Below are 26,944 nucleotides of genomic sequence, written 5' to 3'. Positions count from 1 at the left end.
TGCTTGGCAAAGGTTATACTTTGGAGAAAGTGACTCCAGTCTACAGTAAGATCTTTTCCTGTATTAGTATTTTTTGTTCTTTTAGCATCACAGCTTCTTTTGCCTGGGTCAGGTTGGACCCACTGCAGCTGAATGCTGTTTTCTCTTCCAAAAGATGCTGATTTTGACCTTTGCACTAACAAATCTATGATCCAATTGCACACAAAGAGGAGATTCGGAAATTACTCCCCTTGAGAGTCCAACTGGGAACACTGCCTCATTTTTGCAGTGTCTGGGGCTCTTTGTCTCTAGCACCTTCCTTTCTTCTGGGAAAAAGTATTCAGGAAAAACAAATATGGAGTCTCCTGAATAATCTATGAGCTGCTGGCCTCTTGCATTCCTTAATCTTGGACTGGGTTTCCCAACACGTTTTAGGCTATCCCCTCGGACACTCACGTTTGCCTGAAATTCCCTATGTGTGCCCTGCTTTTGCCCTCTGGGCTACAAAAGGCTCCCCCACCCCCCCCAACCAGAAGCTTTGTGTAGCCCAGGCCAGGACCATTCACTCACCATGTGGGCTCTTGGGGTGGCTGACCTGGACTACCCTCTCAACTCTTTCCTTCTTCTAAACTTCCTAACTCTTGCCTTAAGCTCACCAACTCAGTCATCCTGGATTCTTTACTCAACCCCGCTACCTAATCGGCTGCTACCCCTGGCGGTTGTGAGGGTAACATTCCTCCCATCCATCCCCATCTCTGCACCCAGAGACACACGGCCCTGGTTCAAGCCGTCACTATCTCACTGTGTCTACTGGAGGAGAGCTTTCTTTTGTTTCAAGTCTCTCTCCGCTCCAAACCAGCCATAATAATCTCCGGGGTCCCTCCCTGCTCAAAAAGCACCAACCTCTCCTTGGTGTCCATATAAGCCAGCCTCCAGCTCGGCACTGACAGTCCTGCTAATAAACTGGGCCCGAGGTCACCTGTCCTGACCGGTCCCTTTCACACCCCCATATTCCAGCCACATGGGCCCAGCATCTCCACCCTGGCTGCCTTCCACCCCCCGCCCTCACAGTTTTCCCAGCTCAAACGCCATGACTCAGGAAGCATTTCTTAGTTGTTGACAGTTCCTGGAGGTGCTGACACGAACGCCATCCCGTGGCTTTGCCCGCCTTCTCCGTGCCACCCCATGGAGCAGGATGGGCTTTCCAAAGCCAGGGCCCGTGGCCCGCTCGTCTCTGTATTCCCAACACACCGCCTGAGACCTTGGGCGCTGCAGGCTTCTGAACATTTAATTGAATTCACTGAACAGCAAAGTTGGCTTGGTTCAGAGATCTTTGTACAATTTTTATGAAATATTAATGAGAAAAAAGCTGAACGTTAGGCTTAAATCTGCCAGACACATGCTGCAATGTTCTGATATCCTAAGTCTCTGCAAGATTTCAGCGGAATCTAAAGCAAGAGGAACAAAAGGAGCTAGTGTTTATGTAGCACTGTGAAAAACTTTGCAAACCTTAACCTCATTCAATCCTCAAGTGGATGCTGTTATCAACCCCATTTTACAGATGAGGAGACTGAGGCAGGGAAGAAAAGTGACTTGCCCTTTGTCACACAGCAACTACACTTTAAACATGAACTGAAGCTATATCTTTCTGACTCCAAACCCAACAATCTACCATCACTCCACCTCTCAAGATCAAAAGTATCCAGAGAAATCTAAGGTGATAAAGTCACCTCCACAGAAAGGCAATCTGTGCACTTCAAATTTCCAGCGAAAGCCGGACTGGAGTCTGATCAGAGGCCAACACCACATTTGTATCCCTAACCAAGCATGATTCACAGGCTGACCCAAAGTCAACCACTCCGCTGTCATGCTACTCAGTTTTCCTCCCTGAGAAGTGGACGCCAGAGTGCTTTCTCATCACCTAAAGAGCAGGCTCGGCTCACAGGGGTTGGGGGTGGAGGCGTTTGTGGGTGGGTGTGCAAGTGCGTGTATGTGTGTGCACCTGTCTGAGCGTGTGAGCGTCTGTACTGCACACCTGTGTGCCCGCTTGTGTGCACCTGTGTGTGTCTGCGATCGTCCCTTTGGTAAAGAGAGCAGAAAACAAAAGGAAGTGGCGGGCCCCGCGTCCACACTGACACACCTACCCACACGGAGCCTGTCCCAGAGAGCCGGAGAACACAAAGCAGCCCTTTCTCTGCCAGACACCGGCCGCCCCCGCAGCCCGCGCCCGCCTCAGCCGCCATCTGCTTGCTTCCGCGCAGCCGCCCCAGGCTCGGCTCGGCTCCCGGGGGCCCGCTCGGCTCCCGGGGGCCCGCTCGGCTGATGTCTGAGGGGCCGGGGAAGGAGCTGCGTGACGCTTCTCCGTACCTGGGCCGCCTCAGAAGGAAGCGCTCACACGCAGGTGCACCGCCCCATCGCTGGTCACCTTGCGCATGCAGGCGGGCATCGTCCAGCTCCGATTTCTGGGTAGGTTTTGGTAAGAAAATGAAGGGAAGCACTAATCTCCAGCTCCGCTTACGGGAGAATCACACCTTAATGGTACAATTACCCAATACTCAAATTTCATTTGAACAAAAGAGGGAAGATCAAGTGAGGGCCTCTTCCCTGGCCACCCCTTTCCCTCTCCAAACTCGGGGACCAGGAATGCGTGTAACATTTACTGAGTGATGGCGTCCCTTACACTTAGGAGAGCACTTGGCACACATGATCATTCGATTGGGGGGGGGGGAGAAGGGAGCCCACTATGATTATCCCCATGTCACAGAAGAGGAAGCTGAGGGAGGGATGACGCACCCCTGCAGGGGCCGCCCAGCCTCCACCGAAGGACCGTGTGCTGCCCATCAGAAAGGGCGTGTGCAACCCACCCGCTCACTCCACAGCGGGGACCAGCGGGGGCCACTCGAGCCTGACTCCCTGAAACAAAGCGGCAAGAACCGGAGCCCGGCCGCCCGGGACACTGCCCACTTCTGCCAGGAGGAAGCAAGGGCCCGTAAAGGACTAAAAACGCAGACTTACAGAATGCTAGCTCAGCTTCCCCAGCTAATTCCTGTTCCTTTGGGGAGATGGGGGAGGAATCAAAGACAACAGAGAGAGCCGCTCAATTACCAAGATTTCCTTTCCATGAAGGTCCTGGAGATTCACTGGAGACGAGATGCAAGCACATCTCGGACAGCAACTGCCTCCCTGGGAGGAGGGGTGGGGGCAAGGTCACCACTCAGACGGCTAATCTCAGCCAGACCTGGCGGAGGGGCCGCTGTGGGGGAGGGTCCAAGGAGGAGGATGCAGATAAGAAAGGAATGCAGGGGAGATAAGGGGGCCCTGAAGTCTGGCTGACCCTTTGGCTTCCTCCAGGAACCATGCTGGGCTACCCTGGCAGGCGCCTTTGAGCCCAGGGCTGCCCCACCACTAGACGGAGCCTAGCTACGAACAACTGTTGGATACTCACACGGACACACACAAATGGCATCTGGCGGATACAGGGCTCGTGCCCACAGGAGCCACCATGGCCCCAACCTGAAGCCATGCGATAGCCCTGTGGTTTGGAGAGGAACCCTAGAAATAAGAAGAGGGCCACTGAGGCCGGTGGTCCCCTGCGAATCCAAGGGGCCACTACACGAGCCCTATCTGGAGGTGCCCCCGGGGCAGGTCGCCATGTTGGCTGCGCCCCTTTGCGTTGGCCACCCCTCGGGCCTGCCCTCCACCTCACAGCACCTTCTGGCACAGGGCTTTCTTGGCCGCCTGCAGAGCCTTCCATCCGCTGCTGAGACACTTAGTTCCATGCTCGTCCCCCCGCAGCAGAACGGGCACTCCCACATGGCTCTCTTTGTACTCCCGGAACTAACTGGCCTCCAGCAAGTGTGGCGGACTGATCTGCGGCTTTTCCCCAGGATTGTCTCCTTCCCACTACGTCTCCAGGTCTAGTCTCAGGCCCCCTCAAACAGCTCCACACAGGAACTGATAAGATTTTATCTGTGGAAATGACATGACCCTAAAGACCCTAAGACTTCCCTGCCTGGCAGCAGCCGGAGCTTGCCCTGGGAACGGGAGCCCATGCTATCTACCATGGGTCCCCCCGCGTTCTGCACACAGCAGGGGCTCCATAAATGCTTCTGCGCCCGGCTCACTCATGTGGCCCGAGGAAGGCCGAGAGCACCCAGCTCCCCACGGGGAAGGAAGCCCCGGAGCCCCCAAGTTATAAGGGAGCACTTGGGGGAGGGGAGGCCGTAAGTGAAGGAACATGCGCCCCTCCCCCTGCCCCAGCCAGGGAAAAGGCACAAGGAGGGCAAAAGGATGCTGGGAGGGAGACGCCATCCCAGGCAGCTTTAGCGCGTCAAGCCCATTTCTCCTTGATGAGGAGAGGCTGTCTCTGCCATGCTCCCTGAGGGCCTGCGCTGGCCAGCTAAGAGGAGGGATCCTGCCCGCCAGAACAACGTCACCCTGACGTCTCTTCTCTGGCCCTAATTACAGAGGAGGGAGAAACGGGAAAGAAGAGCTGGCTCTTACAGACGCTACAAACTGCATGTGAGCCAAACCAAAGATGTCTGGGGAAAGCTTCTGCAATGTCTGACAGGGCTGCTACACCCGCAGGGAACGGCTGTGGGCGCACTTCTAAACGTGGCTTCATTACCCGGTGGGACTTTGTTCCTCCCCTCAGCGACTCTGCAGCTCTCCCCACGGAAGTCAGAGACAAAAACTGCATTTCCCACAAACCAATCCCGCAACAAATCATAAACCCCCAATCCTCAGGGTGAGGAGCTCAAAGGAGGAAACAGAACGAATGCAAATATCAAAGCTCTAGAAATGGGTTACACACAAACGTGGCTTATCAAGAGTCATCTTAGCATTTCTGCAAACATGTAGGGTGTAAATCTGCATAGGGCGGAAAGCCCACCGAGCCCATCCGTGGCAGCAGGGCGAGCAACGAGGAACGAGCATTTACGGGGTTCCTATAGCACTGCTCCCCATAGCCAGCTCACGTTCTATGGGGACAGGGCAGAGAAGGAAGCGAGCCGCAGAAAACTGACCTGGGGAGGCCTCTCTCAGGAAGGCACCCACTCCTCACTGGGCCTGAGTTAAAGGAACAGGCTGGGGGGTGGGGCAGGAAAGGCCTCCTGGGGATGGGGAGCTTGGCAGGAACAGAGGCCAGCCCCCAGGTCTGCTGGACACCCTGGCCACGTGCGAGGGACATGAACACGTACTGGCCCCGAAGCCCCAGCCCAAGCCTCCAGAAAGGAGCAGGCACCTTCTCTTAGAAGCAGCAGGGAGCCACCAAACATTTGGAGTGGGGGAGAGGCTGGGCAGGCCCGAGCTTTAGGAGCACCGGCCAGGAGCAGATGAACCTCAGATACTGACCAGCTGTGTGCCTCAGTCTCCTCATCTGGAAAATGAGAAATAATAGCAGCACAGACTTCTCAAGGTACTGTGAGGATCAAATGAGATAATATTTATATTCATATTTTATGTGTTTATCTTATAACTATAACATATATATATACTTGTTATATATTTTGTATATCATATACAACATATTATACATATATATGTACAACACACACATGCTTGTGCACACACAATACACACACACAGATAAAAATCCACACAAACCCTTATCTATCATTTCCACTTCCTCTCTGAGCAGACCTTTCACTGGGATGGTTAATGAGCAGCTCAGAAACCAATCCGGGACTTCCTTCTTCTCTTAATCACTCTCTGGGAACCAAGCACAAAATGGACAATGAGCTCTCCAAAGAGCTGGACACTAACTGGAAGGAGAAATCAAAACTACTCTTTAAATCAGCTGACTAGCCCAAAGCCGCAGGAGCTGGTTGGAAGATATTCTTAGATATTCTTAGATGTTCCTCAGTTACACTGCAGGATACTTGTAGAGAATATATTAAAAAATCTCTCTAATGTCCTGTCTATCTCCAAAACCTATGGTTTATAGTTCTAGTCTTAACTAGGAAAAAGTTTCCCTATTAGCCATCTATTTCTGAAGTTTATTCACTATGTTAGGCTGCATCAGGAGTCATCTCAGACACAGCCAAGCAGACTGGATTTCAAACCAGAAGACCAAGTTCTGCATCCAGTTCTGTTCCTTCTGGGTGACTGTGGGCCAGTCCCTTCTTGCTTCTAGATCTCGCGATTTATTTCATCCATAAATAAGGGGTGGGACTACCGTTCATTCCCAAGGTCCCCTCCCAATTCTGTGACATCATGGTGCTTATATAACCACAAGTCAGGATTAAGGGGTACATGGTTTAAAAGACTTTTTTTTTTTGGCACAAGAACAAGTCTTTTACAAAAATGCCTACTTAAGGAGGAAAATCAGCTATTTTTGTTCTAAATTGTTTGCTTAGATTAAGTAAACCAGTTTTTCCACATGCATATCAAAACAAATCTGTGGAACATGTTTCAAATAAAAAAAAAGGGCAGATGTTTTTAAATATGTTTTAAGAGATTAAGTACAGTTAAGCTCTTTGTTTATTCTAACATGAAATCTTACAATTAGATGGTTAGTTTTTTTCTTAATAATAGCTTTTCTGATCTGCCTGGGAAATCGAATATAGCTCTCTCTTCTACTCTAATTAGGAGTTGGGTCTCCACTCCACCTTGGGAAAAACTGTTAAATAACTTCATAAAAGACCCTAAAGCCCACACAGAGAAAAAAAACAAAAATGGCCCCAGTCCCAGTGATGATGAAGTGTTTCCTGGAGGCCCAGGCTCCGCCTGGCACTTTCAAGTTTAGAACAGGAAGAAAACCACACTGATGCCATAAGCCAAGCGGGGGAGGGCTGGGTGAAGGGGGAACCCAAAATACCATTCTACAGCAAAATTAACTATTTTCTAGACAATGGAAGAGCTACTAGCTCAATCATATTCAAAAAACCTATAATCTTGTGGAGTAACGATTCTGCTTGTACCGGGCAGGGGGACGTGACAATGAATTACAGTGTGAAAGGTCAACACATTCCCCCTTCTTCAGTGTTTGCTTCATTCGATCGGCAAAAAGTTCGGGTTATTTTAAATTATCGTTGCAACATTATCAAAGAAAGAAGCCAACACAGACTCCATAATCCTTCAGTCTAAAATAATTTAATGAATACTATAAAAGCCTGCATTTGTTCCAGGCCCAGTTATACTCAAAGAGACCATTCCCTGCCCCACACACCCTGCGATGTTTAAGATGCATTTTTTAGGAAAACCAGAAATTAGCCATTTGTCCTTAGATAATCCTACAAGGGCCGCCTGTGACCCTGGTTAAATTTTTCCCTAAAAAAATGCATCCTGGAAACCCTAGGGGGTGGGTGCAAAAAACGACCAAACTAGAAGGAGGGGAGGATGCAGGGGCTGGACCTCCAGGACGGCTGGAGCCCAGGCCAGGTGGACCCATGTACACCCCAATGAGGCTCTGCAAGGCGGGAAGAAGGCCTATTGACTTCACTAAGGAAGCTTCCTGCCAGGACGACGTCCAGTGCAGGCTATGGACAATAGAGTGGAGGCTGATGGGAAGTGGGTGCCCCTGAGTTTGGCATTTCTCCTGGACAGGTCAGCTGGGCACAGGCTTCCTGCAGCAGCCAGAAGAGGAGCCGGCGGGTGGCCATGCGCTTGGATCTGGCTCCAACTCTCTACAGCCTAGAGCTTGGTGCTTAATAAAGGCTGCCTGCATGGGGAAGGGCCTTCCCACCACTCAAGAATTACAGAAATGACCTCATTCTATGGAGATAAAGATAACAGGATTCTTTAAGATGGAATTCTATTTCAGAATTATTAAAATTAAGATTGCTAGATGAAAAACTCAGCCAGTGCAGAAAAGTTGTTTGTATGAAGAGCCCATGTTAACTGCTGCAAAGTGTACAAGGTCACTCATTAACTTGGGGCCCCTCAGCTATTCGGTTCCTGCCTCCCCCGCCCCCACAGGCCCCCTCCCCAACCCCTCTGGAAGGAATCTCATCCATTCCTGCAGTGGCCTCCCCCATGAACTTTCTTACGACACTTAAGCCTCCCTCTCTGTTGGTCAATCTCTCCTCCCTCCCTCCCAGTCCATGTGCCTCCCCCCATTCCCTCTCTGCATTCTCCCTGTGACTCCTATGTGGGTCCCATATTGTTCTTTTGGGCTAATCCACATCTTCCATCACTGACACATCTTAGGCTTTGACTTTAAATTCTGAGGGCAGGGACAGTATTTCCATTTTATCTCTGTATCTCTCTCAGGCGCATAACTGGTCTACAAATGTTTGCTGAATGAATGTTCTTGAAAATGAGATTATACTCCATTCGCATGTGTGAGTGTTTTCTTAAGCCTACTTTCCACTTTGAGTGGAATGACAGGAGTTTATAAAGTCCTGCCAGAGTGGTTTCTGCCACGCTCCCTAGGATGTGAGACTGAATCTTGGGGGCAGTTTCTTCACCACTACAAATCTACAGACCCCAACCCCTCTGCCTAAGTTACTACGTGGTCTCTGAGATTGCTGAGGCCATGCATGCCTCACCCTGTGACCAGTCAGGAGAGGAACATCCCAAACCTCAGCAGGCTGGCCTGGGCTTCAACGGCACTGCACCCAAAGCTTTTCCAGCTTGGTCAGTCCTGACAGCAAGTCTGGAGAAACTGGAAGTCACTCAGCATAATGAGCTCCCTGCCAGGAGAGGACTTGACTGCCCCCCAAAATCAAACCTTAATTTCATTCCCATTGGGGAGCAAGGAAGCACAAAACACTGTGTTCACTATGTAAGTCAAACTTTTTGCTTGAAGAAGAGGGAAATATTGACAGAGGAAGAATTTTAAAGGTATCAAATTTCTGTTATGTGTGTGCACGCATAAGTTACAAACAATACCAAAGCATCTATTTTTATCCATTGTACTGGTAAATGGTCAAAGGATCTGAACAGACAATTTTCAGATGACAAAATTAACACCGTCTATAGGTATATGAAAAAAATGCTCTAAATCACTATTGATCACAGAAATGAAAATTAAGACAATTCTGAGATACCACTACACACCTCTCAGATTGGCTAAGATGATAGGAAAAAATAATGATAAATGCTGAAGGGAATGTGGGAAAACTGGGACACTGATACATCGTTGGTGGAGTTGTGAACCATTCTGGAGAGCAATATGGAACTACGCCCAAAGTGCTTTCAAACTGTGCATACCTTTGATTCAGCAGTGTCTCTACTGGGCCTATATCCCAAAAACATCATAAAAAAGGGAAAAGGACAGACATGTGCAAAAATGTTTGTGGCAGCCTTTTTTGTAGTAACAAGGAGGTGGAAACTGTGTGGATGCCCATCAGAGGGAGAATGGCTGAATAATTTATATCTATGAATATTGTGGAATATTATTGTTCTGTAAGAGACAATCAGCAGGGTGATTTCAGAGAGGACTGGAGAGACTTACATAAACTGATGCTGAGTGAAATGAGCAGGACCAGAATAACATTGTACACAACAACAACAACAAAGATGGACTTAGCTCTTCTCAGCAATGAAATGATTCAAGACAATTCCAACAGACTTGGGGTAGAAAAAGCTGTACACATCCAGAGAGAGAACTATGGAAACTGAACTGAATCAAAGCATAGTGTTTTCATCTTTTTTTGTTTGCTTTTACTTTTTCATGGTTTTTCCCCTTTTGGTCTAATTTTTCTTGCACAACATGACAAATACAGAAACGTGTTTAAAAATACTGTATATGTACAGCCTATATTAAATTGCTTGCTGTCTTGGAGAGGATAGGAGAAAAAAATCTGAAACTCAAAATCTTACAAAAATGTATGTTAAATATCTAGCATGTATTGGACTACCTGCCATCTAGAGAAGGGAGTGGGGGAGAAGGAGCGGAAAATTTGGAACAGAAAGTTTTGCAAGGGTCAACGTTGAAAAATTACCCATGCTTATATTTTGTAAATAAAAAGCTTTAATTTAAAAAAATAAAAACATTGTATTTGCAAATATATATATATATATATAGAAAACTATCTTTACATGTATTTGGAAAAAATACAATTGAGAAAAGCAAAAAGGATATTTACAAATGACATGCTCACCATCTCACCTGACAGCTCCTTTTCACCTCACAGCTCCTTTGCTGGATCCTTCCCCAGGTTTCTCCCACAGAGCTCTGTCTTGGGCCCTCTACTCTATGTCACTTGGTGATCATCTCATTAGCTCCCATGTATTTAATGACCACAGTGATACTGATGACCCCAGATCCACTGTTCTGCCCCAACCTCTGCTGACGCATTCTCACACCTCCAGCCATCTTTCAGACATTTTATAAACCAGATGTCCAGTAGACATCTTAAACTCAACATAGCCAAAACTGAGCTCATTATCTTTCCCTTTAAAGCTTCCCTGCCTCCCACCTTCAATATTACTATAGATGGTTCTCAAACTAGAGCTCATCCTGGATCCCGACATCCAAGCTGCTGCCAAGGCCATTTACCATTGGCACACGTCTCCACTGTGCCCCCTCCTCTGGCAGGTCTCCATCACTTCACACCAGGGCCACAGCAGCAGCTGCCGGGGCTCTGAGGCCTCAGGACACTCTTCCTTCGACCGCCTTCCACTCAGTTTCTAGTGACTTTCCCAAAGTGTCCATCTGACCACGTCAGTCCTCCTTCGCCTCTGAGATCAATGACGAAATGCCACTTGGCCGTCAAAGCCCTTCCCAACACCACCCTCACCATCCTACCCCTCGCTCCTCAACGTGGATTCTTCGATTCGCTGACATCCGGGTTGATCCACAAAGTGCCCTCTCTCCCAGCTGTGGCTGGAACACCCTCTCTCCTCTGCTCTGGCCCTTGACGCTCCATGGCCTCCTTTTCAGTCCCAGCTAAAAGCCCACTTTTCCAGGAAGCTTTCCCAGTCCCTATTAATTCAGGCCCCTTCCCTCTGTTATTTCCTATTTGGCCTGGACAGAACTTGTGTGTGTCTCTCTGTTTGCTTGTCTTCCCCAATGGACTAGAGGCTCCTTGAAAACAGGGACTGGCTTTTGCTTCTTTTTTGTATCCCCAGCACTTGGCACAGTGTCTGGCACACAGCAGGTGCTTACTAAATGTTTGCTGATGATTACTGTTTCACTCACCTTCCTCATCTATCCATTTCATTGTGAAGAGCTGTTCGTTATCAAAGGAACACATGTCGCGAACCTCATTGCAAAGTCCTTCAAAGGAAATAGATGGTTCGAAGTGTGTTATCATGATGTCCCTGAGGAAAAAAAGACACATGTTTTGAACTTAACAATTAAAAAAATCAACTGAATACTGAGGTGCTGGTCAGTCAACGAATAACCAGTTAAGAGACAATTCCTATTACTAACAAGCCCATGAGACTTTGATCACTCTATAATTACAATAAAATTGATCATTGTTAATTTAGAATTTAGGTCCTTAGACTTGAAAGGCTGCTCAGAGGTCCTTTTGTCCAACCTTCTGCCCAATTCAGGAATTTTTGAGGTGATACGTTGTACAGTTCAATAGATCTCAGCCTCAGTTTTCTTGTCTGTAAAACTGGAAAAGTAATAGTCCCTTCCTCCCAGAAGATCAAATCATATCATATATGCAAAGAACTTTGTAAGCCTTAAAAAGTTACGTGAATGTTCACTATCAGACACGGCATTCCACTTTGTGCTTGAATGTCTATTGACAGGGAGCTCAGTATTTCATAAAGCAGGCAGTCCCAATGCAGGACAACTTATCATTGCCAGAAAATCCTTCCTGGGCCCAAAGCAAACTCCTTCTTCCCGAAACTTCTTCCCGGTTACCAGCTCTTTACAACCTGTTCATTGCTATACCTATTTAAACACATAAAGGCAGTTAGCCATGATCCAGGTGGCTTGGCGTCCTCCTTCCTAGGCTAAGCCATCCAGGGCCTTCTATGAAGGAGGCCATCTGGGGTAATTTAGAGAGCACTGGACATCGAGGTCGGAAACCCTAATTTTTGATACAGACTCTCAAATAGGATTGCGCTGTTATCCCTGGGATAACTTGTTCCATTGATCAAGAGATGGGTTAATGACTGGTATTAATACACTTAGATAGGTTAATCTAGGTTATTTCCTGAAGGCAGAACATGTGGGATCCCACATCACCTAAGCTCGCTGAGTATCTCAGTTTTCCCAGAAAGTGCTTTGTAAACCTCCCATTGCTCTGAACCATTTGTCCTGGTGACAAGGGTCCCGGACCCCTTCCTATCCCAGATGTCCTCTTTTAGTCACGCTCCGGTTTCTCAGTGTAGCTCGTCAAATAACATTTCCCTAAGCTGATCACAATATTCCAAATGCGGACAACTCTGGAAGTTTATCCTAGTTCCATTCATGTATCCCCAAATTTTGCCAATCTGTTCTTTCTGTTACTACCCATGTAGTCATGGGCAAACTGCTTGAAGGCTCAGTCTCCTCATCTGAAAAAAGGTGAGATGGCGCTTGGGTCCCTTCAGCAACTACCTCCACTTTGGGTGACCCACACAGGCACCAAGGAAGGAGAGGAGCAGCACCCTGCGACAAGCCAAAGCCCTGGGAGGCAGCCCAGGCCTCTAAAGCTGCCCCTGGACCCCTGAGTCCCAGAGGAAGAAGGAGAGAAAGGCAGGTCTGGAAAGGAAAGAAGGGGGTGATAGCTGAGGAGCCACAGCTCCTGACACCTCCCAGTCAAGGGCCCAGACTGGGTCAGAAAAGGCCTTCCGACAAAGGGCTGCCGGACACGACAAAGCTGTGGGCCAACTGGCCCAACCACTCTGGAAAACACGAAGAAAGATGTGAGAAAAACCGGATCTCATTAAGGGGTGTATGTCCCCAATGAGGTCAAGGACAGGAAGTTCCTAGGTCCACCGAAAGGGTTCTAGAAGCACTTCTTGTGGTAGCAAGCAACAGCAAAAAGGAGGAAATGTAGCGAGCGCCTACTGCTTGGGGAACAGGCTACACAATCTGGAATGGACAAATGACAATAGAATATAATCATTCCCTGGAAGGAAAATATATGAAAAAGTGTAAGAGAGGCAGAAAGGAGGGAAGAAAAGGAAGGAGGGAAGGAAAGGGAAAGGAAGGGGAAGGAGGGAGGAAGAAAGGAAGGAAGGAAGGGACAGAAGGAGGGAAGAGAGGGAGGCTAATCTATGCAAAAGAGCTTTAAACAAGAAGGGAATGAAGTGCTTCCTAACCAGCAGCTGAGCCAGACCAGAGCAGTGGGCACGGGAGGCCAGGCTGTGCCCCTCTTCTCAGAACAGATTCCCCTCTTCCTGTTCCATCACATTCTCTATCCTTTGGTTTTCTGAGCACCGCTGAGTAACAAGGTTTTTATTCTCAGCCTATTAACTCTCTTCACAACAACTCCAAACCTTCAGCAGAGCTGCATCATAGCGCCCTCCCCCCTCTCCCCAAAACAAAAACCTCTTTATCACCCCCACTTCTGGCCTCTTCCGGTCTGGCTTCTGAGGAGGGGGTCCTGGCAGCCCTAGTTGGCCCTGGCTCCAGGCTCCTTCCTTCATGTTCAATCTCTTCATTCCCTAGAGCTCCTTTGCCACTGTCTACAAACACACCCAAGTCTCTCCCCTCAGAACACGTAATCCCCCAAACCTTCAGTGTACCCCATCATCGCCTCTGGCTCTGGCCTAAGAGCTCTCCTCCCCCTCCCTCTTCCTTGCCAACATCTTTGGCTAGTGGTCATCATCCGGCACAGTAACGAGCCCCTGGGGAGGATGGAGGTCATTCTGGCAGAGCTGCAGCACAGGGAGAAGTGGAGGCCATGATTTTTTACAAGGATTTCATGGTCTCCTTTGAGATTCACTCCAAATTCATCAGCAGATCCATATCCCAAAGCAGCTGAGTACCAGCCCCAAGAGTTTTCGTTCCCTCTGCTTTCACAAGACAGGCAAGATGCTAAGCCCTGGAGATGCATTGAGAAGGGAAAACAATTCCTTTCCTAAAGTTGTGTCCTTCAGCTCTAAGGAGAAGACCAGAGGCAAACATAACCCTGTACAAACAAGACTCCACTAGATAAACTGGAGCTATCTTGAAGGGAAAGCCCTGGCATTAAAAGTTAGGGGAAAGTTGTCTTGCGGGAAGGTTAGCATCTCAGCTAGGACTTGAAGGAAGCCGGAAAGGCAGGGGGCAGAGAGGAGGAGGGAGGGCATTCTACCATGGTGGGATGGCCAGAGGAAATGACAAATTCTTGTTCAAAGAATTTCTTAGTCTTCATATCTGTCTTCTAGACTTCAATATATCACACTGACAGCCTCTCAGTCTCACCTCCCAGCTGACCCTCTCAGCCAACAGCCTCGCCTTACCCTCTCTACATCTGCACCCTTTTTGACAAGGCCTCTCATTTTCTCTTCTTTTTTTAAAATTTGTATTTTTCCCAGTTACATTTCTAACAATTTTTTAAATATTTGTTTTTAAAAACTTCCAAGTTCTAGATTCTCTCCCTTATCCCCAGCACCAGCCCGACTGAAAACATTCCCTCTTCTTTTCAAGGGGATGCACTTCCATCTCACCTCCCACTTCCTACAGCTCCTGTCTCCTGCCTGGAGGGTAGATCCAGCCTGCCTGCCTTCCCCATCAGACAGCCTCCACTGCTTTTTCCAAAGTCTCCAGTGTGCCCAAGCAGAAGCTGGGTGACCTCCTGTGGCCTGACACTGCGGCCTCCCAAGGGCTTCCAGATGTAGGGTCTTGCTTCTCCTCTCCCTGCCAGACCATTCCTTACCCTTCTTATCCCTCAATCCCAGCACCTCTGGGTGCACTCCAGGGACTCTACTGTCTGCCACATCTCTCCTGGTGCCTTCAGTGGATCCCTCAAGACTATCGCCATGTGGGGACGACCCTCACTAACACTGGCCCACACTGGGGGGTCCCATAGTGTCTCAAACCGCATCTGCTCACTACAGAACTCACCGTTTCCCCTCAACCCTGCCCCAAACTTTCTTTTTGTCAAAGGCGTCCACCCAGTGCTCAGGGTCCATGAATTACCTTGGGCCCTTTGCCCCCTCTTCCTCACATATCCAACCAAGCTGGCCATCTCTGACTCCACACCCCAGGCCATTCACAGCCCCTGACAGGCCCACTTCCACCCTGTCGCCTCGCCTGGATCCTGACAGCACTCTCCCTGCCTCAAACCCTGCCCCATCAAGCTCATCCTACAAGGACCCTCAGAGGGATTCTCCTAAAGAGAGGGCTGACAAGGGCCTGTCTGAATGCATCCCAGGAGCCTGCTTCTGCCCTAGAATCCCTCCAGAGCTCTCAGATTCAGTGGTTTACCACCTGGCCTCTCCGAGTCTCTTTCCCTCACTCTAAGGTCAGTCGCTCAGTCAATGCCAGGCTCTATGCTAAGGCCCAGGCAAACGAGCCGGCACCAGGGCCTGCCCTCCACACCTTGTATTTGCACCCCCTTTCACCTTTCGCCCTTAGGCACCACCTTCTCCAGGAACCTTTTCCTGACCCCCCCCCCCATGAGCCAGGACGCCCACCTCCGTTTATTCTGTGTGTATTTGGGGTGGGTGAGTGACTGGGATGGAATCGAAGCTCCCCGAGGGCAGGAAGTGCTCCATTTTTGCCAGAGTGATCCCCAGAACCTAAGACAGTGACTGGCACCAAGCGGGTGCTTCACCAACTTGAGGATTGGCCAATTTCACCTCAAGCTACTGGAGACTCTCCACACGCAGCGTGCCTTCAGTCCCTGCCATCCTCAGAGGCTCATGGAGCGCCTTGATTCTGCAGGCTGAAGAACCTGCGGAGCACCTCCTCCCCCCAGCCCCTCCTCCCTATGCTCCCCACTGCACTCGGTTGGTCCAGGCTCGCTGTCCATCTCACAGCCCCTCCTCAGGCCCGCTGCTGGATCACTGGCCTAGCCTTGGCTAAACACATGGGGAAATACGAGTGTCACTGAACGCTCGGACAAAACAAGATGACAGGAAGGCCTCGCAAAGGGAAGTCAGCAGGAGCACTCACGCACAATTACTCCAAGAGCAGCAGAGCCCCAAACTGGTCATCCTCAGGCCGAGGGCGGCCCCCAGGGAGACAAGCAGCCGGCACCCCCTCCCCCCTCTTGGCAGAGGCAGACAGGGCAGCCTCCCCTGGATTTGGCCGATGTGTCCATCAGCTTGCTGGGCTTCCCTGATATGAATTCCTTCAGGAGGAGGGGGAGACACCTGTCAACAAAGGAAAGTGACATCTTTTGTTTTATATCAAAAAAAATGTGAAATATGGAGGAAGCCACTTGAGGGGAAGGTCTACCTTCCCAAGACAAGAGTAGTAGGTGCACATCCTTCGTTATATTTTGTTTAAACAAGCGAATCATAAGAGAATGCTGTTACAAAATCATGTCATCATCCTAAAGTACAGGCCTAGCTGTAAGGGTACATGATTTAGACATAAAGGAAAATATCACAAGTAAACTACGGAAGTAAGGAATAATTTACCTATCAGATCTACAGATAAGGGAAGAATTTATAATCTATCTAAACAAGAGACAGGCTCATAGGAAATAAATAATTTTGATTACAACAAAACTAATGCACCCAAAATTAGAAGGAAACTTGAGGAAACAATGTTTACAGCAAGTCTCTCCGATAAAGGCCTCATTTATCAAATACAGCAGCAAATTTATGAAAACAAAAGCCATTCCCTAACTGATAAACGATCAAAGGCTATGAACAAGGTAGCTTTCAGAAGAAGAAATTGAAGCTATCGATAGTCACATAAAAAAAAAAATGCTGTGAATCACGTTAATTCTATCAGATTGGATAACATCACACAAGGAAAAATGATAAATGCTGGAGAGAATAGAGAAGAATGCGGACATTAATGCACTACTGTTGGAGTTGTGAACAAGGTCAACCATTCTTGAGAACAATTTCAATTATGTATGCAATACCACTCCTAGGTCTATATCCCAAAGAGATCAAAGAAAAGGGGAAATAACCCATATGACAAAAATATTAATAATAACTTTTTTGTTGTTGTGGCAAAGAAATGGAAACCAAGTTAAAAACACACAAGTAAATTGTGGTAGTCACATGATAGAATATTACTGTGGTATAAAAAATGATGAGCAGAACAGTTTCAAAAAAACCTGAGATTTATATGAATTTGTGCAAAATGAAGCAAGCAGAACCAGCAGAATATCGTACACAGTAAAAGCTATATTCTAAGGAGGATGTACTGTGAAAGACTTAGCTACTCTGAACAAAACAATGATTCAAGTCACTACCAAAGGACCTATGATGAAAAAAGCTACCTCCACTTTGAAAGACAGAACTGATAAAAACTCTGAGTCCAGACTAAAGAAAAAAACTTTCACTTTCTTTGTTTCTTGCTTTTTTATTGTTTTTTTTCTTGAAACATGAATAATATGTTTTTCATAAGTTCACATATATAACTGATATTTTACTTGCCTTCTTTTTTATTTTTATTTCTTTCTTTTTAATTTATGAAATAAAATAAGCACTTCAACAATATAGCATAATAAAAAAATGACTACACAAGAAGCTGCAAATCTGTTGTGTACAACTTGCTATTCTTTATAAAAACAGTTATCATGTAAATTTCTTTTCTTTTTCTTCCCTCCTTTCTCCCTACCCTAGAGATACTCATCATTAGACACAAATGTGTATTTTTTGGAAAATCATTCTATAATACTGTTGTTTTTCAATTCTTTCCCTGGATGCTAATAGTTTCTTCCTTCTCAGGTTCTTTGTAGTTAATACAAGTATTAATCATAGTCAAAATCACTCAAAGTCATTCTTAAAACAATATTGCTGTCACTGTGCACAAATTCTCTTGTTCTGCTTATTTTGCTCTTCATTATTTCATGCAAGTCTATCCATGTTTTTCTAAGATCACTGGGCTTATCAGTTCTTATAGCATAGGCACAGCATCAAGATCATATACAACTAATTCAGCCATTCCCCAATTGATCTCTGCATTTTCCAGTTCTTTGCTACCACATTCATATGCTACTATACATATTTTGGAACATATCAGCTCTTTTCTCCTAGCTTTCCCTTTCAATCATTTTAGCCAATATGATTGGTGTGAAATATCTCAAGGTTGTTTTAATTTGTATTTTTCTAGTCAATTACCAGATTTTTGAGCATTTTTTCATGACTATAAATTGGTTTGATTTCTTTATCCAAAAAGTGCCTGTTCAATTTTCTTTGACCATTTATCACTGGAGGAATGACTAATATTCTTGTGGATTTTTACGAAGTTTTTTATATATTTGAGATGTAAGACCTTTATCTGGGAAGCTCTATAAAATTCCCCTCCCCCCAATTTTCTGTTTTTCTTCTGATTATGCCTACATTTATTTGTACAAAGATTTTTAATTTAATGTAATGTTATCTATTTCTTGTTTATTCATAAATTGTTCACCTATCCATAAATCTGATGTCATACGTTCTATTATCTTCAAATTTTCTTGTAATCTCTCTACATTTAGGTCATGTATCCATTTAGACCATTTTGACCTGCTTGCCTTCTCAAAGGTTGGGGGAGAGGCAGGAAGGTGAGAGAAGCTGGAACTCAAATTAAAAAAAAAAAAATTAATATAAACAAATTAAAAGATAGATTAGAGAATATTAGCACTTAGTGACTCATGATTGTTTTAATTTTATCTCCATCATTCCATGGCCTAGCCTCCTCTCTCAGACACATGATAGGTACTTAACTCTTTTTTGACTGATAAAGTAACATACTGAACAAAGAGAGGATATGATCCCCTTCCGGGAAATACTGCAAGGAAAATACACTATTAAAAAAGTCCTGAAGCTCCTCACTTTTCTTTTCACTTACAGGAAAAATTATTGCCAATCACCCTTCACATAAAGATAAGAGAAAAGAAACTGATTCTTTAAAAGGAAAGAGAAAAAAAAAGAAACTCTTGTCCTCAAAAGTGGCATTTTAAGGTGCCTATTTAAACAAAAAAGCAATGGGCTTAAAATTAGCTAGAGCCACAGCCCAGCAGGGAACATATGGCAAAGAAAAAAATCTTTTCTTTGTTAAAGTTTTTCATTTACAAGAAAACAGAAAGCACTATTGCACACGAATCAACCATTTCCTTTTTTTTTTTTTTTCACAGTAAAAAGGAGGGAGCTATTAAAATTATTCTTAGGTAATGATACATGTAAATATAAATGCTTTGGTTCACACTGAAACATCACAAAACCATCTAAGCAGCGGAATTCATTTGCTGAGAAAGGGGAGGTTAGGAAGGCCCCTGACACCATCTGCACAGGGCTGGGGGGACAATGTCACATTAAGTGTGTGTTCTCTCCCCAATAGGAGCTCCCTAAGTCTTGGGAACTAAATCATGTCAGGTGGTTTTGATTTAAAACCTGAGTAATTGGAAAGGCCGTGTTTACACACACTTCACCATCACTAGATCCCAGTTAGAGTACTAAACGTTTAATGAGAACCAGAAGGCAATCTAGGTTCACTTTCTTTAGGGTTCAGACCCCCTTCAGGGAGGCCAGGGACTCTTTCAAAACTTGGGATCAACAGTGGAAAGCAATAACAATGAAGTCCAGTTATTGGAATGTTTTAAATGTCAATGAAAAAAAGTCATAGATGCTACCTAAGTTAGGAGCCCTGATTTCTACTTCCAGCTCCCCCTGCAGCAGCAGCAGGCTTCTGCTTACTACTGGCTTTCAACATTTGTGCTCATTCATAAGGCTCCCTAAAATGACGCATCTCAATACCATCTTAAACACTAGGAATGTAAGATTGTCCCATCTAACCTTTATCCAACATGCTTAAGTTCTACATTCTTGACCTTAAAAGTACTCCTCCTTCTTCTGCTCCTTCTCTGAAAAAGAACTCCATGAAAATGATCTAACTTCTCTAAATGAGGAATATTCCCTTCACAAAATGGTTTGAAGCCAGTCTGTCTTATTGAAGTCAGAAACACAGAAAATGGAACTCCTCTCTCGCCATCAATGGTTCGCCATTCCTTCCAAGAAGCACTTCCATAAGGCAGTTTCTGTACCCCCAGAGAAGGTCCAGAAGGCGCCAGTTTCTTGGGAGACTCAACAGTCTCCCCCCAGATCTAATGATGCCCTATGGACACCACAGGCTGGAAGAGAGGAGAGAAAGAACCAGGCATTCTTTGTTCCCTACCAAATCCGTTCCAGTCCACACAAGCTGACCTCCCACCTTCCCTCCCCCAATTCAAATATCTATCTGATCTATCAATCAACAATCAAACCCCAAAGTCCCTCAAAAAGATGCAGGAGCAAGGGGGAAAGGAGAGGATGGGGTGGAATCTATTTCCTATTCCTGGTATCAAAGCAATTATTACAGTTATCCATTCCACATTGCAACTTGCCCCATCGCCCCCCCCCCCCCCACATGCTGTGTGTCACCATAAGAAATTATTAATAGGAAATTTGGGGAAATTTTGTGCAGGCGGCAGACAACATAGAATAAGTTTAGAAACTCGGAAATTCAGAAAACATATGTAGAGCACTGTATAATATCCAGAAAAAAAAGAGAAGGAAATCTGCGAAGCTAGAAGACTTCTTCCCTGGTGAAGGGGAGTGGAAAACAAAAAATTCCCCGGGGTTTTTCCAGGTCATGGGGTGCTAGGCTCCCACAGCCCAAGGTAAGGAGGAGATCTATGGATCACCAATCCAGGACAGGCCAGCTGAGCTTTGGGGCTAGCAAAGGAAACAAAAGAGTTTTCCACATACACTGGCAACAATGGTAGGGAAGGCCTGGAATTAAAGGGGGATCGAACTGCCCTGGGAGGACAGAAGAAGCAGAACTGGGCCTTGCCAAGGGCCAGCAGGGCTCAGTTTTCTCATCTGTAAAGTGAGCGGCCTGCCCTTGGTTACTTCTCCAGGCAGAGTGATGGCCCCCTGGGGGTCACCTTCCACCTGGCCTGAGCTCCCTGGGAGGCTCTGACTGGTTCTGGGCCTGTCAGATGAGAAGGCAGAGCCCCTGAAGGACACAGACTCCACTAAGTGCTGGATTCATGTTCACTGATCGATCGGCTCAGCTGTGCAGGAGCTCTGTCAGCAGAGACAGGAAGCCAGGTCTCCCACTCCCCCAGAGCCTGGAGGGGCTCCTGTCAGGCAGGGAGGGGCCAAAGCCTGCAGAGTCAGAAGCCTACTCTCCAGAGGCGTCAGGCAGACTTCGAGGGCTCCCTGCTCAGTCAGGGGTGCCCATAGCCAGGCTGCACCACAGGGGGTGGCGGCAAGAAGCAGAGATCTCACCAGACAAAGCCCCCAACTTTGACTTCGGGGTCCTGAGACCTTACGGTTAAAAAATCAAGAAGGGAGAGACAAGCTGGGTCAGTGGGGAGAAGTCAGTTTGGGGCCACTTAATGACGAAGCTTATTATTTTTTCTCTGCTCCTGACGTTTGTTTTTCCCATTTACTCCTTGGCTGTCACTGTGCTGCCTAGAGAGGAATCTTTCTCCCTTCTTGTAATTACAGGCTTGGAAAAGGGTTTGTAAATCCAATTCAATAAACATCTTATTAAGCATTTCTCTTTTGTTGCTGAGTTAGTTTCTGGAAGAGATACAAAGTTTAGATGAGAACCATGGGGGCCAAGCCCTCACAGAGGGTCTGGTGTGGCTGAGGCATACAAGGGAGAATTAAGAGTGCACGTTGGTGAAACAGACTGAAAACGCAGACAGGTTCTGGCGAGGACCACTGCCCCGGGAGCCTGGCGAGGTCCGCTGGGGCCGCTTCCCCGGGTGTTTTGATCGGAGCTGCAGTGGCCGGCTGATTAGAAGCCCCTGCTCTGTGCCAGGCACTGCGCTGAGCCTGGTCTGTCTAACAGCACCAACTCTGCAAACACATGAGGACCCCAGGCACCACAGCTGGTCTTGGAGACACAGAGCCGAGCCAGACCTAGCCTCGAGGCGCTGACACTATCCCCAGGGGATATGATGAAGGGGGCACCAACATGTGGAACTTGTGGGGAGGCCCATCTACCAGTGGCACCTTCTCTCCCAAGTCCATTGCTTGGGTCACCCTGGGTTTCCAGCCCTAGATCATGCCCTCCAAAATATGTAAAAAGTAATACAGTATAATTTTGAGCGGTGGGAGGCTAATCAGAACGGATTGCCAAGGACACAGAGAATTCAGCTAAGAGAGAGTCAAGGATACCAGAAGGTGGTTAACCTAAATACAAGCGGCTGAGATGCCCTCCTGAGGTGAACAGCCCTCAAGGGAGTGCAAGAAGGGAAGAAACAAAGGCTGGACATCAGGTACTTGGAGTCATCTCCAAAGAAACTACCCCCAGAAAGACGGGAAGTGAGGCCCAAAGAGGGTCCAAATGAGCCCGTGACAGCCCAGACACATGCCTTCTTGCTCATTAATGTCATCTTTAGAGCAACCAGAAAGCAAATGTACCAGCGGAACAGAGTCCTGCCAAGACTTGTAAACTATGAGAAAAATTCTACTTATTTCCTCACAAGGTCAATTTCAAATACAAACAGTTACTCAACAATTTCCTAATTCTATCATGCTGGTATATACAACCAAATCTTCAAAATTATCATGGCTCAATTGTGTTCTGAGAAAGTCATTTCAGAAAACATTTCTGCACACCCCCTGTCTATTTTACAAGGTAAGTATTTAACTGATAAGCCCTGCCCCACTAAACCAGAGCTCACCAAGAAAATGCTTCTGTGATGTTAATCTCTCACTAGCCAACAGAACTTTTATTCCATTTCTGTAAAATAACAAAGTAATGATCCAAGGAAATCCAAGGAAAAGCTCCCTGTGAGGTGGGGGAGAAACCAATCTCCTACTTAAACACTAGAACAACTAATCAAATTAAGTGTGTGGTTTAAGTTTCTTTATCTAGAGACAGCACATTTTCACAAAGATCAAATTTAAAGGAACTTGAGGATTCTTCTCAAAGAGAAGTTACAAAACGATCCTAGCTGTTACCAAAAAAAATGATGCTGGAGAGAGGAAGGAAACTGACCCATTGATCTCTAAGCTGAGGGCTCGGAATGAAGAATAGGAGGAAGATGCAAGTCATTCTCAGGCTAAAATGTCTTCTGGGAAAGAGGATTTTTTAAAATATGAAAATCAGGCCAAAGGTGTCCTAGTTAGCTAACCTGTTTATTCACCAGCTCCTTCAGTGACTCATTGTAATCTGTAGTCCAACAACCAGCTCGGCTGAGAATATTGCTAATAAAAATGGAGTCCTCCTTAGGTTCGATTTCAGGGCAGGAAGTAGAGAAATGATCCAGTGAGACAGTTTCTCAAGGACACAAGTGCAGTTTTCATTGGTGGCTCTCTATCAGAGCTGGAGCAGGCTAGAAGAGCTCCTGGCCAGGATTCCTGGCTTACCAATTTTTAAACTGAGAAGAAAGCATCGATTTCTTATAAAAAACTGAAGTCACAACTAATAATTACCCCTCTATCAGTAACTGCACTTTGGAATTCACAAAGACATCCCTGAACAAATGAGACCGTCCCCTTCAAGAATTTGATGGTCAGAGAAATATGGGATCCTAATGCCAATCACACACCAATCACCCTGGTTGTTATCTATATCTATCTCAGTTTCTTTCGAAAATGGAAAAAGCCTCCAAGGAAAAAACACTGGGATTCAGGAGCTCTGGCTAGTAAATAAAACCTTTAAAATCAGTGTTTCAATTTAGATGCACGTACACACAACACGGTTTCCCCACACTGCTCGGGGAGGGCCGCAGCTGAGGTAAAACCCCCAAATCCCCCAAACCCCCTAAGAATAAGAGCCCATCAGGAACCCCCCGCCTCTGGCCGAGGCGCTAAACCCCTGCTGTACATGGCCTTCTCCCTGCACACACGTGACTAGCGTGACCCTAAATTACTACAACTCGAGGTGAGAAATCGCACAGCCAGGCCAACCTTAACCGCCGATGGCCCCGAGCTGAAGCTGGGGAGAGCGGCAGGCTGGGCACTACAAAACCACTGATCCATTCAGGAATGCAGGCATGGCACACTTAAGCCACTTACTTCTGCCTGGATAAGCAGCCGGCTCCTGCTCACAGGTGTGTGTTCGGGGAACCCTGGGCTTCCCGGGGAGCCCCGCGCTGGTCTCAGGGGCCACCGAGGGCATCCGCCTCACAAAGCAACGACCAAGGAAAACCGTTCCCCCGAGCCGGAAGCCTCCGATGCCCGGAGAAGAAAAGCCCCGCAATGGAAATAGTCTTCACCCAGAAGCTTGGCCCGAGTTCTTTCTCCCGGGCCAAGGTGGGGCAACATCACCAGAGTGACCCTGGGAGGAAGCCTGGCTGGGCTGCTGGCAGGCATGGGAAGCTTTGTTCTCCCTCGGAGGGTTCTCATCCCAAACCACCCCGGTCCCCGAGCCCCTTCTCCATCTGGGCAGTCCCCGGCAGCCCCAAAGGAGCGATGATTTATGCCAGCAGACCTCGGAGAGAGGGCATTTGCGTAACTTGGTTTCCCTATTGTTCCTCAGGACTTGGCCCCGCAGCCTGTGCCCAAGGAAAAACAAGCCTGGCCCACAGCCCTCCTCCTAAACTCCTGCCATGGGCCAGCCCACAGCCAAGCCTATTCTTGCCCATGCAAAACTGTATTTTGCCGAGCCCCAGGTCCCCACCCAGGACGGAGTGGGAGCCCGGAGCCCGGAGCCGGCCCGGGTGGCAGGGCGGTCTCTCTCGCCCTGTCCGGGCCAGGGCTGACGCCCCGGGCAAGCTAAGCGCCCTCAGGGAGCCCCTGCAATGCCAGACGCTGAGGACACCTTCCAAGGCCGCGCAGCCTCCTGTGGGCACGGGGAGCTTTGAGAGCAGCTTCTAAGTTCTCTTTGTCTGCTGGGACTCAGCGGTCCCCCCCATCAGGGATTCACCGCGGCCCACAGGGAGGCCAGAGGAAGGCTGGACTTCCCCCAAATTCCAGCCCAAGCCCAGCTCCTCGAAGCCAGGCACAAGCGCTGAAAAAGCCCACTGAGCCCGCGAAGCCTTCCTGAGGGGGCCCCCACCAGCGCGGGACCCGGCCTCCTCCGTGCAAGCGGGGAGGCTGTGGAGTGCCGCCGCGCCGGGGAAACTGAGGCCACAGGCCCAGGGCCTGGCCGGGCGCACACCATTCCTGCGCACGCCTGAGGCTCCGATCGCGGGCCTCTTCCCCGGGCTCTGCTCACAGCCGGGGCTCCCGCACCGCGCACAGGTGCGAGGGTCCTCCAAGAGACAAAGGATGGGGCCGGCAGATGCGCTGCCTTCGGACAAAGGGCATGACAGCGGGCGCTTCTCCGCTGCCACAAGCGCCCACCCCGCCTCTGCAGCCTTCCCCGCCTCACTCCCCACGCGTGCTGCCGGGGTGTGCAGCTCCTGCCCGGGTCCCCTCAGACCGCAAGCTCCCGGAGGGCAGGGGCGTCTTCCCCTCCTCCGGTACCCGGTGCCCGACGGGGAGGTGGGCGCTGGGCTGGATCCCACTGACGCGCGCCAGACAAACTTCTGAGCGCCAAGTCCGGAGCCCGGAGGAAGCCGGCCCTGCCTTCCAGCAGCTTCCACTCCTCCCCTTCTCCCTTCTGCAGTCAGGCCTCCTCCAGAGCAGCCCCCCAGGGGGAGGGCGCTGTCAGGCTGGGGGGCGCAAGGGCCGCGCCGGCGCCTGCCCTCCGGAGGCTTCCCCTCCGGGGGGCTCCCCGGCTCTCAGACCCCGCGCCGGGCTCCGGGGACACAGGGACACCGCCGCGCCCGCCTCCCCTCCCGGGACGCCCGCGCGGGCCCCCGCGCTCACTCACCCTTTGTAGTAGGCTTTCACCCGGACCTGGTGCGCGTGGTCCCCGCCGCCGCCGCCGCCGCCGCCGCCGCCCGGGCCCGGGTGGGACATGCTGCTGCTGTCCCGCTGCGTGGGCATCTCCCCGCCGCCCCGCGTCGGAGCGGCCGCGCCGCGGGGAACCTGGCTGAGCGCCGCCGCCGCCGCCCGGCCGCCGCCGATGGTGCCGCAGCCGCCGTTCCGGGCGCTCCCGCCGCCGCCGCCGCCGCCGCCGGCCTCCTTCGCCTCCGCCTCCTCCGCCGCGGCCCCGGCGCCCCGGCGCCTCCCTCCGGCCCGCCCCCCGCGCTCCCTCCAAACGTCCACATTCCCGGGCGGGGCGGGGCGGGGCGGGGCCCCCGCCGAGAAGGGCCGCCTCTGGGCTGCACCACTACCACGCGGAGGGGGGGCCCACGCAAGAGCCAGCCCTCCCCGCCATTCAGGAGAGGCAACCTCGCAGCAGCCCCAGACTGGAGCCACACGCAATCTTTCCCTCCACATCCCGTCACACATCCTTCCCCCGAAACCGCGAGAAAGAGGCGGCGGGAGAGGCCAGAGGTAACAAGTTACCCCCTCTGGATCAGATAGTTCCGTCCAGCTCATCCCTGGAGGAGGTGGGGGCGGGGGCCAAGGGCCGCAGCAATCTGAAGGAATCAAAGCGCCCGCCAGGGTCGGAGTTTCCGAGCGGGATTCTGGGACTTGGAGTTCTCTTGCCGAGGGATTCTGGGAATCAGGGTTTTCCGGGTGTTCCACGTGCGGCTCCGGGAAGTTGCTTTCTTCTCGCTGCCGTCGTGGGTGATGAAGGACGTGGGGCGTCGTGGCTTAAGTGACCCGGCTCCAGCCCCTCCCTCGTGCCCCGACCAGAGAACCTGCGGCACAGCAGCGTTCTGGCTGCCGCTCATTCCTCCGTGGCGGGAGGCGCGCGCTTAGTCACCGGGGAGGGGGCGGGAGGGGGCTGGGCAGCCGCGGCATCCGGTCCCCTGCGTGACCTTGGCCCACCGACGGCCTCCCCGTGCCTCAGTGTCCCCGTTTGTGAAATGCCCTTCCCAGGGGACCCCCTCCCCCAGCTCCGCGCAGCCAGATAGCCCTTAAGTACCGGTGTCTCTCAGCCTACGGGCGGGAGTCACTTAGATGGTGGTGAGCGCCCCGAGGGCAGGGGCTAGTAGCGCCGGCCTGGAAGGCGCTCAATCAAGGCTGCTGACCGGTGCCGCGCCGCTCCCGGAGGCTCGGAGGCAGCTCGAGGGCGTGGCGCGCGGAAGGGCGGCGG

General features: G+C 49.3%; 1 protein-coding gene across 1 annotated transcript in view; it reads right to left on the bottom strand.

Moving 5' to 3' along the window:
* Window positions 1–25,797, bottom strand: part of PRKCI (protein kinase C iota) — a 58,399-nt gene extending 32,602 nt beyond the window's left edge. The window contains exons 1-2 of the mRNA XM_031957645.1: window positions 25,667–25,797; window positions 11,066–11,187 (exon numbers count right to left, since the gene is read on the bottom strand). Coding sequence (XP_031813505.1) covers window positions 11,066–11,187; window positions 25,667–25,782 — 238 coding nt within the window. The 5' untranslated portion in view covers window positions 25,783–25,797. The remainder of the gene's footprint in view (window positions 1–11,065; window positions 11,188–25,666) is intronic.
* Window positions 25,798–26,944: the final 1,147 nt, after the last annotated feature.

This window comes from Sarcophilus harrisii, chromosome 3, assembly GCF_902635505.1.
Source record: "Sarcophilus harrisii chromosome 3, mSarHar1.11, whole genome shotgun sequence".
In the NCBI taxonomy this organism is placed as follows: Eukaryota; Metazoa; Chordata; class Mammalia; order Dasyuromorphia; family Dasyuridae; genus Sarcophilus; species Sarcophilus harrisii.
This window is presented reverse-complemented; position numbering and strand designations above follow the sequence as displayed.